The 10,341-nt window shown below is 34.9% G+C and overlaps 2 protein-coding genes across 2 annotated transcripts; one reads left to right on the top strand and one right to left on the bottom strand.

Annotated features, from left to right (window-relative positions):
- Nucleotides 1-894: 894 nt before the first annotated feature.
- Nucleotides 895-4,065, top strand: LOC106769811 (heat stress transcription factor A-3). The gene is made up of 2 exons (XM_014655580.2): nucleotides 895-1,262; nucleotides 2,703-4,065. The coding sequence occupies exons 1-2, from the start codon at nucleotides 1,020-1,022 to the stop codon at nucleotides 3,816-3,818; spliced, it is 1,359 nt and encodes a 452-aa protein (XP_014511066.1). The 5' UTR covers nucleotides 895-1,019; the 3' UTR covers nucleotides 3,819-4,065.
- A 2,170-nt stretch (nucleotides 4,066-6,235) lies between these two features.
- Nucleotides 6,236-9,671, bottom strand: LOC106770845 (ribosome production factor 2 homolog). Its single transcript, XM_014656670.2, has 6 exons — nucleotides 9,499-9,671; nucleotides 9,205-9,408; nucleotides 7,952-8,197; nucleotides 7,624-7,866; nucleotides 7,471-7,536; nucleotides 6,236-7,335 (listed from the first exon to the last, which is right to left on the bottom strand). Exons 1-6 carry the CDS (start codon nucleotides 9,565-9,567, stop codon nucleotides 7,216-7,218), a joined length of 948 nt encoding a protein of 315 aa, XP_014512156.1. The 5' UTR covers nucleotides 9,568-9,671; the 3' UTR covers nucleotides 6,236-7,215.
- Nucleotides 9,672-10,341: the final 670 nt, after the last annotated feature.

Genomic DNA, 10,341 nt, shown 5'->3' on the forward strand with positions numbered 1-10,341 from the left:
ATTAACAGATATAACATTCAAAATTCATTAAGATTGAGGTAGGTTATGTAAGGGCAAGTTAGGATAGAAGTAATCAATAGTACATTGTAAATTCATAATACAAGTTATTTGTCTTGGGACTAATTGTAAATGTTAAAATTTGAGATGAAAGAAATATGCATTATATATTTTCGACGTAAGAGATGTTCGAATAAGAAAATAAGAAACATGAACTTCTAAGTTAACATTCATTCATATATAAGTTAATTAGTAAAAAACTATGTACTTTATATAGATTTTTATTTTTAATCTGTATACAGATTAATTTTGATTTATATAAAAAAAGTATTCATGGAGAAGTTTGAATATTATAAAAGAAGAATAGTACCATTGAGCAGCTAGAAGCGAACAGAAACGTGACGCAGAGCTTGCTGATTTTCATAACAGATTTTTTTCAGACGTTAATGGGGAGAGCTTATAATTTTTTTCTGTATGAAGCCAAGAGGATCCATGGTAGCAAAATCCCACAGACACAACATGTGTTGATGAAAGAACAACAAAAAAACCCTTGCTACTGTGTACTTGTTATTCTGTGACCACAATAATGAATAATGTGAAATAAAATAAAACCAGGAAAAATCCGCAGAAAAGACAAGAAGAGGTATTGGGTAGTAGAGTTGTCTTGGGCACTAAGTATCTGACTTGACCAGTCGCTGTCAGTGACGACAAAATCCAACCAAACAATAGTGCGTGTGACAAAAATATCTACCGAACAACGCGGTCCCAACACACAAACACTGTTCCCCAAGAATCAACCATCCTCAGTTGTAACTAACCAACGTAACTGCCACGAAACAAACCAACCTCAAATATTAATCAAAGTCGGCACTCTCACAGTCACACTTTCACTGTGCAATGGCCCTCCTTTGCCACCGCCATTCCTCCACCCTCCACCGCCCTCGTACCCCTTTAATAGCCCCTTTCTTACCCTCTAAACTCCACTCTAAACCTCTCTTATTATTCCTTAATTGCTCTTCACAATGAACCCTACCGATGACAACTCTCCCAAGCCCTTGGAGGTTCTGCAGATGAACCCGGTTCCGCCGTTCTTGTCCAAGACCTTCGACCTCGTCGATGACCCCACTCTCGACCCCATCATTTCCTGGGCCTCCTCCGGCTTTAGCTTCGTCGTCTGGGACCCTCTGGAGTTCGCCAGAGTCGTCTTGCCGCGACATTTCAAGCACAATAACTTCTCCAGTTTCGTTCGCCAGCTTAATACTTATGTGGGTATCTTCGCTTTGCTTTCGTTCCGCTACACATGGCTGCTTCCCTTTTATCTCTTTGTAACTCTTCTTTTGCTTTTGGCTTGTGGGTCCTTATGTAAGTTACTTTGTGCTGTTTTCTTTCCGTGTTTTTTGTAATTGGGTTAGATTGACTTCTTGTATGTACTTTGATTGGACAAGTTGATGTATCCACTGGGGTGTGAGAATGTACATAAAGTTGAAATTTTGACGTATTTTTTTTATGCTGTGTTGTTTTTCTTAAATATTTAGTATGGTTTCTTTGCTTGCTTGCACGGATTTTCTGAGTGCGTGCGAGTTTGTAATGGTTGAGTGTGTAGTGTTTTTGTGCGGATAAAGAGAGTGAACCTTAGTTTTTCGTAAGGCCTGGTTTTGTTTTGTTCCAGCCCCTGTTGGCATTAGAAAGTGTTTTTATAGTGAGAGCATTTCTGTTTTTTGTAAGTTTTTCTCCTGAGTACTTCAATAGATAGTACTTGGAACAAATCAAAAAAGATGGGGAACATCGGCTCCTATTGTTTGCATTTTGGTTTGTAAAGCCTCTCCTTGTTTTAGAAACCATTTTCAACTACAAAGATTTTGGATTAGAAAATGATTTCTTGGTCGTGTCAAGTTGATTTGGAAAAGGGTTTTTCAAACAGAAAGTGAAAAGAATCAAAGTATCCCTAGTTTTCAAACTATCCCTAGGTTTCTTTGCTTCTGTTTTCTCCTTTGTTAAAGGCAGAGTTAAGATTGTAGGGCACTTCAAATCTAATTGACAAATGGAGGAACAAAGAGAGAAAAAGGAAACAAATGTAGTTATAAATAGGTAATGTGATGTGATTGAAAGAGAGATGGAGATAATGACAGATAGATGTTAATGAGGTATATGAAACAATGGAGTGTTGGCATATCATGACTCTAATATTTTAGTCTACTGAATCTGCCCATTGTAATTGGTGCTATCTTGAGATGTATTGTTGCGAGTCTCGTGTGTTATTTTGAGTTTGCTTATTACTGTTACTAATGAAATTGAGTAATATGAGTATGGTTTGGATTTTTACTCATTGCATTGTAGTTAGGATTGAGACTTGAGAGATTACCACTACTACTACTACTACTGGAAGTGACAACAGGAGAAATATTCTCCCTCCTCTAGAAGGGATTTCATCTTCCACAGGTAGTTCTCAAGGTTCTTTGGGTCATGTGTCATTTTTGACTTTTACCTTATCTCTGTGCAAAGCTTGCTCTGAATTTATAGAATACATACTCCAATGTAGCTTCCTCTCTCTATCAGCTAATAGTGCTTAAGTTTTGGTGTACCTAAACCTTATGTATATCGTGTTTTCCCTTGCTAATGTTTATTCCATTTCCCCCCTCATTATTTTCTTGGGGCCTTCTGCTTCTGCTCCATACATTCTCAGGTAACTTGGTGTTTGTCTCCAGGGATTCCGCAAGATTGACACAGACAAGTGGGAGTTTTTCAATGAAGCATTCCAGCGATCGAAGAAGCACTTGCTGAAGAACATACAAAGACGTAGATCACCACAATCCCAGCAGGTTGGTAGCTATATTGGAATTGGATCTCCTACCACTGAGGCAGGGAGATCCGAGGTTGAGGTTGAGATAGAAAAGCTTAGGAAAGAAAGGACTATCTTGATGGAAGAGGTGGTTGATTTGCAGCAAGAGCAACGAAGAACTGCTAACCGTGCAGGAGAAGTGAATCAAAGGCTGCAATCTGCAGAACAAAGGCAGAAAAAAATGGTTTCTTTCCTGGCCAAGTTGATCCAAAACCCAGCCTTTTTAGCCCGCCTAAGGCAAAAGAAAGAACAAAGAGAAATAGATTCTCCAAGAGTGGTAAGGAAGTTTGTCAAGCAGCACCAACATGAAACTGGAACAGCAGAAACTCTCCAAGAAGGACAGATAGTGAGGTACCAACCTGATTGGACAAATATAGGCATGTCTTCTGAATCTCCAAAACTAAGTCCAGTTTCCATTGAACAGTCTCCTCACTACCTTTCACAGGGTTTGGCGGGAGAAATGATTGGAGGTGCACAAGATCTCACTGTTCAAATTCAGAATATTGTAACAGATGATTTGGCTTCAGTGCACAGGATCACATCACCTCAAGAAACGATGATTGGAGAAGGATCATCTGAAGACCTCCTTTTCAAAGGGAAGAGTGTTATGAGCCCTAGTCTAGAACTACCTCCAGATTATTTTACTTCCTTCCCAGAGGTTTTGACCCAGGAGAAAGGCTTTCAAGATTTTTCTGCTCTTGGAGCTGAAGACATTATCAAGCTTGAAGATATATGGGATTCTGGCCTCAATCTTAGTGGTGCTGGTTCAAGCTGTGGGAATGAGCTGTGGGGAAATCCTATGAATTATGAACATGTTCAAGAGTTTGGAATAACAAGTGACATGTCTGAGTCAGACATCTGGGATATTGGCTCTGGAAGTTTGGGAATTGATAAGTGGCCAGGTGATGAACCTTCTGTTGGTGAACTAGATGATCAATCTGGTCAGCCAAAAGAAGATAGGCCTCAGAATCTTGATCCATAGGGCTTCATCTGCACCTGCACTTGTTGCCCTTTGGGTGCTTGCTATGTAAATGGTTCCTAGGGGTCATATTTTTGAGTCATTTGATTTATGAACTGAATTCATTATCCTGCTTTTTATTCCTTATTTGCTTTCAATTCTTTATTCTTTTCACATTATTTCTCTAATTGTCCATAATTTTCTATGTAAATTCTCATTGTGTAATCATTGACAACTTCCATATTCAAGTAAAATATACTTTTTCTTTTCACCTGATGAATGATTCAAGCAAATACTCAATAGGTCTATACCATAGAAGGCCAGTTCATCAGAAACCTGTTTCGGGACTTGCTTTTCTCTGCAATGCCCTGCTCTTGCAGATGATGCCGAATTCCTGATGAGTGGTAAGCTGTGATGTTTAAATGGATTGGTTAGTTTCCTGTTTTCTAGCCCTTTAAGCAAACATTCACTGATTATTCATTTTATGCTTCTTCTCAATTTTTTATTTTACTTTTTATTTACTCTATTATTACAAACATTCTGCGTAAGGTTATTTACATTTGTTAAGTTTTTTTATTTATTACATTAGTATTTTAATTTTATCCCGCATGTTAATAGTTAATTTTATATGATTAAAATTTCTAATATATAAATTATACCCTGTACTTAAAACCAGAGCAATTACATAATAACATTTATTTTATATAACTAAAATTTACTGTTATATATTTTATAAATAACTTTGCCATATAATTGTTTTTATATATTTACGTTAAATAATTTATATTATGATAGAATTTTACCTGCTTATTTTTGTCAATTTGATAATTTCTTCTAACAAATATTAAAATTAAATTTTAAAATAAAGATGAAAAAGGATACATCACAAGCAACGAAAGTAAAGAATTAAATCAGACGTGACAACTCATGATTTTTAAAAACGCCCTTATAATTGGAGATACTTATTCTAATTTTTTATATATAGAGGAATAGTTACACGAGAAATATGTTATTTGATACTATATATTAAAAGTAAAATAAATCAAATTGAAAATACAATGGAAAGGGAGAAAAAAATGAGCCCTAGTAAAAAATGTCATGCGGATTAATGAGTGAAAATAATATTTAAAATAAATTGCAATTTTGCTCTCCTCTTAATTCTAAATCCTCAGTTTTCGTTCTTTTATTATTACTATTTCATTTTAGTATTCACGTTTTGAAGGATCTACAATTTTAATTTTGTATATTTGGGTGAATTGAATCCTAATATTAACACATTTATCGAACTTGCAATATAAACAAGCAAAATTATATATTTGACTAAATTATGATTTTTCTAAAATCTGAAAACTAAACTCATGGCAAAAATAGAAACATTTATAATGAACTTTTAATTGTGACTACAATTACAATTTAACCTAATTCTAAAGAACATTTATCATTTAATATGGTAATTCAAGTTAATAATTGAATGTTGGAAAATTTATTGTTTCAATGAGCACGATATAAAAAAAAAGGAATGCGAATGATATTAAAAGTGAATTTGAAAAGAAAAACTTATTTTTTTTCAAATAATAATGTTAATATTAGAATCACTTTTGAAGAAAAAATGTAACTAAAATTTTGAGAAAAAAAAAACAAAGCTTCTGATTGGATTTATTTTGGCCAATACGATATGAACGAAGAGATATTGTTTGTGACACGAATAATGTAAACTAAAGAATATAGTACCAGAAATTTAGTTTCATACATTAAATTAATGTTATTCAACCAAAAAAAAAAATCTAGTTTTCCCCAATCGATTTTATCTACCGCAACTTACTCTTATCCACTGCAACAATTACTCAAATAGAATTGTCATAATTAAATTGATGTAAGAATAAATACTGATCTTATAAGATGCATAATTAGAAAATCCAAAATAAAAAATACATTCAAGATTACACAATATAAAAATATTTTCTAATAGGAAGAGAAAGAAGTGAAGAAAAGGACTACGCCTGTAGAGAAAAAAGTAGGTGAGGCATAAGAAAGGAATATACTGGTGAAGGAAGAAGGTAAAACATGGAAGAAAGGAAAAAGGAGTGCGTCAGTGAATGAAGAAAAAGATATAAAAGAAAAGATAAAGACAAATAGTTCATTCCACAACTTCATGCATATTGAAATGTATGAAATTGCAGAAAAAAAACTGCCAAGAATTAAGATCTAGATACTGACGCTATGTTCGTTTGAAGGGAAATAACTGTTCACGCGGATAAGCGATGATGAATTTGCGAGATGGGTGTTGTTCTCATGCAATGATTTGCGAAGATAAAAAACTGCTGATTTACGAGATTTTACTGTTGAACTCATCTCGCTAATTTGAGAAGATTTGCACTGATTTAGTAGAGAAAGACTCATATGCCCTGTACGAATATTAAAATTCCAAAACTAAGCTTCCATACTTGAACTGAAATAACGTTATAATATTCTGATGTTTAACAACTGATTCCAACCATATGAATCATAAAAATAAAAACCCATGCACTGTGCTTTCACGAGAAAGAAGCCATGCATTGTGCTTTCACGAGTTTGCATTGTGGCTGCCATGTGATTTAGTTGAAGAGGAAGACAGTCGTTAATGGAGGAGCAAGAACGTTGTTGATAATGATGACCAAGTGGATGAAGATGACCAAACGTGGAAGCAGGGGTTGAAGAAGTGATGTTGATGGCTGCGTATTCGGTTCGAAGAAGAGGGTATCCGGTTCCATCTTTTTGAAGGAATTGCAAAGCAGGCGTATCCGGTTACAAGGTTGGCGTATCCGGTTACAGCTTCTCCAACAACTTCCATGGGAGATGTATTCGGTTACACAGTCCCGTATCCGGTTCCAGGCAAGGTTATTTGGACTTCCATAGTGCATTCCTTCCTCCCTCGAAGAAGCTGGAGAAGGAGATCGCTATTGGCTTGCATTGGTCCTCCGCCCCTACTCACACTAATAACAGCAATAGTAACGATAATGAAGACAGAAGTTTACCTCAAGCTCGCCTCCTCAAATCCATCTCCGCCAAATCTTACCAAAAAAACACGGCCTAACTCTGTGTTGCCACGACCACTTAAAAATAACATCACTTGCAGAGAAGCGCTGCAAGTGATTTCATATGACAGTAAGAAATGCTTAAATGTGTATGACAGTATGATTTCATGTGCCAGTAGAAGCTCCAACACATGATTTCATAAAACTTGATAATCAAGGGCAGCATTTCAATTAAGCAAAATATGAAGGGAAAAATACAGTCAATAAAATGATGACAAAATCCCCCGTACAGGGGGAATCATGAATATTCATGACACCTAAAAACATGCAGATTAATATAATATGACCTACAATTGATCACTTTATAATCAGATCCAGGGAAGGACAACAGATGTAATTTATAAGTATTAAGAATCTTCCTTCTGCCGTTTTGGAGCATTTTCTCCATCCTTGTCATTTTTCCGCTTGGCTTCTCGGCGCTCCCTCTTGACTCCTTTTGCTTTGTAAGGTAAAGCAGTTTCCCCAACCTAAGCAAGCACAAATTGTTGCAATTGGTTAGACATCTTTGAGCAAGAAAAGTAACATGACAAGGCCACGTTCAAAATTTTTTCCAAAAGGAGCTAATTTATAACAGTTGATGCAACAAAAATAGTCGATATTACCTTCTGATCTGGAATATAAATACTTCCGATCTTTCCCTTTAATTCATCCCTCTTAACATTTTTCTCCTGTGAGAGTGACAGAAAATACACAATTTAGGTACTCAGTTTCATACAGTAACAGATAAAACAAATAGATCAGGACATGTAGCCAACCTTTTTCTTCGGCTTCTCCCTTGTTGTTTTCATTGCTTCCTTCCTCAAACTTTCATTAGGAGGACGATGCCGACGAATAACAAAATCCATGGAAGGGCCAACTTCTACCAATTCCATCCTAGGCACAACAGTGCCAGACTTTTTCAGCCGCAATGCACAGTGTGTAAAAAGAACCCGATTTGGGGAAAGGGCGGCACATACATATGCCCGGTCTACTCCAGCAAGATTTAGATTTTCCACAACCTGCATATCCATCACATCATTTTGATTAATATAAGCAAAAGGCAAAAGTGATGCTGCAAGACCACAAAAAACAATGGCAACGCACCTCACCACGAAAAAGATCAAGCAAAACTTCCTTCAAATGTTTTAGCTCGTCCACAGCTTCAAATCCTTCTCCAATAAAAACAATAAAAGGCTTTGACCCTTCCTTAGGAGCTAACTTTTTATCATAACTAAAAGACTCCATGGGCTTAAAATTTTCAACGCCAACCTCCACTAAATCATAGATGTGATGATCATAAGTTCTCCCTATAACAAGGTTATCGGGCCGCTTCTTTGAGTGAGATCCATACTGCAAAAAATACAAACAACAAACCAAAAAAACCTTAATGAATTGTTTGGACAGAGAATTTAAAGAGAACAGATCATTTTTTAAGTAAACTTAACTCCCTTACACATCAAATCAACTTGTTTGGAAATCAATTTGAAAGAATCTTTAAAATGTTAGAAACTTCGGTAGGGTATCTCTCGAAGCAAGATGAACAGAAAGACAATTCCATTCAAACAACACCTCAAATGAAAGAATTATAGTGTCTGAATGTTGGATACATGCATTCAAATCTCAAGTTTATGCAGAAACTAGTGTGTTGCATTGCTTTCCTAGTGGATCTACACTTTGTTGAACCAGACAACCAGTAAGAAAATCTGCATATTTACACGATCTCAATGAGAACACTCTTATACCAAAACTAATGCAATATCTCTATCTTGAGCACCCTCTTTTTCCTCAATTTACACTTCTCTGAATTCTATAAACCGATAATATTTACTTATTTGTTTTGTTAAACAATAATTTCACTGATGCAAATTATATCAGAAATTAAAACACAACAAATTCAGAACAAATGTGAAGAATTAGAAATCAAAATCGCCTTATTCAAACAAAATATTTTGAAAAAGAAAGATATACATGTCAAATATGCAGGACAGTTTCATCACACACAGTGGTCTTATCCTGCTCGAGTAGAATTGCCTCAGGTGGAGGATACACGTGGTCTTAAGAAACAAAATTCCTAACAACTCAAAATTCATTTGAAATTTTGAAATCCCTACCCCCAAATACTACCTGAGGCCGCATTACCACGCATGCAACATATCCACACTCTCCATTACTATTATCCCATACAAACATTTTTTTCCAACAATTGTTTCTGAAAAAATAAATAAAAAACCAAGTATTACCATAACACAAAAACTCATACACGCCACTATCATCTCACTAATGACGGCTATCATCCACAAAACTAAAATCCAAGTCATTTACATATTCTTAACCCTAACGGAACGGAGGGTAATTACCACAAATATGCTGCAATCGGTTTTGAGAGAAAAAAACTCAAGAGAAGTCTCGCCACCGGCCTCGAAGGGCTTTACGTTCTCGTTCTTCCGGCTGTACTTGACGGCGTCGTTCTTTTTGAGGTGATAAATCTGCGCCAGCACGGCGTTGAGCACGCCGCTGGTCTTCGTTCCATGCAAGATCAGCGTTTTCTTCCCCGATTCCACCTTCAAAAATATATTCCCCGAAAATGTAAGATTTTCTGAGAAAAGAAACGGAGAGAGAGGGAGAGAGAGGAAAAAGTGATGAATACTTACGAGCTTGGGGGCGCGCTTCTCGAGCTCCCGCTTGCCCTTGCGGGTCTTGGCGGTTTTAATTTCCAACATCGCAAGAGAAAGAGAGTATGCAGTTGTTGTCTATGACACTTTCACGTTTTAGGGTTTTTAAGAAGACAAGGGTTTTTGCCTTCCAATTTTATTTCTCTTCAACTAAACCCTCACTCTTCTTTTTCCTCTCTTTTATCATTTACTTTTTACTATTTCTTTTAAATTCCAGCAAATTGGTAAACATATTTATCAAATAATTTTTAAAATATATATGTATAGATATTTTTTTTAGGGGTTGATTCTTTGTAGGAGTATTATAAAAATAACTTAGAAAATGGAGGTGGTTCTTATAAATAATACACTCGATTTTTTTTTATATATTTTAAATGAGATTCTTTATACCACAGTACTTTTAAATAACTAATGCTAAATTTTTACAAGTTTTCTCTAACTTTATTTTTTTTTTACTTCTCGATAATTCAAAAACAATTATATTATTTTTATTTTTATTGTTGAATACAGGTTCTTATAAAAGTAAGGTTAAACTCTTTAGTTTTTTTTTTATAATACAGCTTTTCGTTTAATGACTATGGATTGAACATATATTATTATTTATTATGATTACAGTTAATTTAAATTTAATTTGATCATGATTTAAAATTTTATATTTCATACTTATGTATCCCTTAGTTTAGAGGAGTAAAAGTTTATGGTTATGTTAATTAATATTGAGGAATACTATATATATATATATATATATATATATATATATATATATATATATATATATATATATATATATATATATATATATATATATATGGGTTTGTTAAC

This window comes from Vigna radiata, chromosome 8 (assembly GCF_000741045.1).
Source record: "Vigna radiata var. radiata cultivar VC1973A chromosome 8, Vradiata_ver6, whole genome shotgun sequence".
Lineage (NCBI taxonomy): Eukaryota > Viridiplantae > Streptophyta > Magnoliopsida > Fabales > Fabaceae > Vigna > Vigna radiata.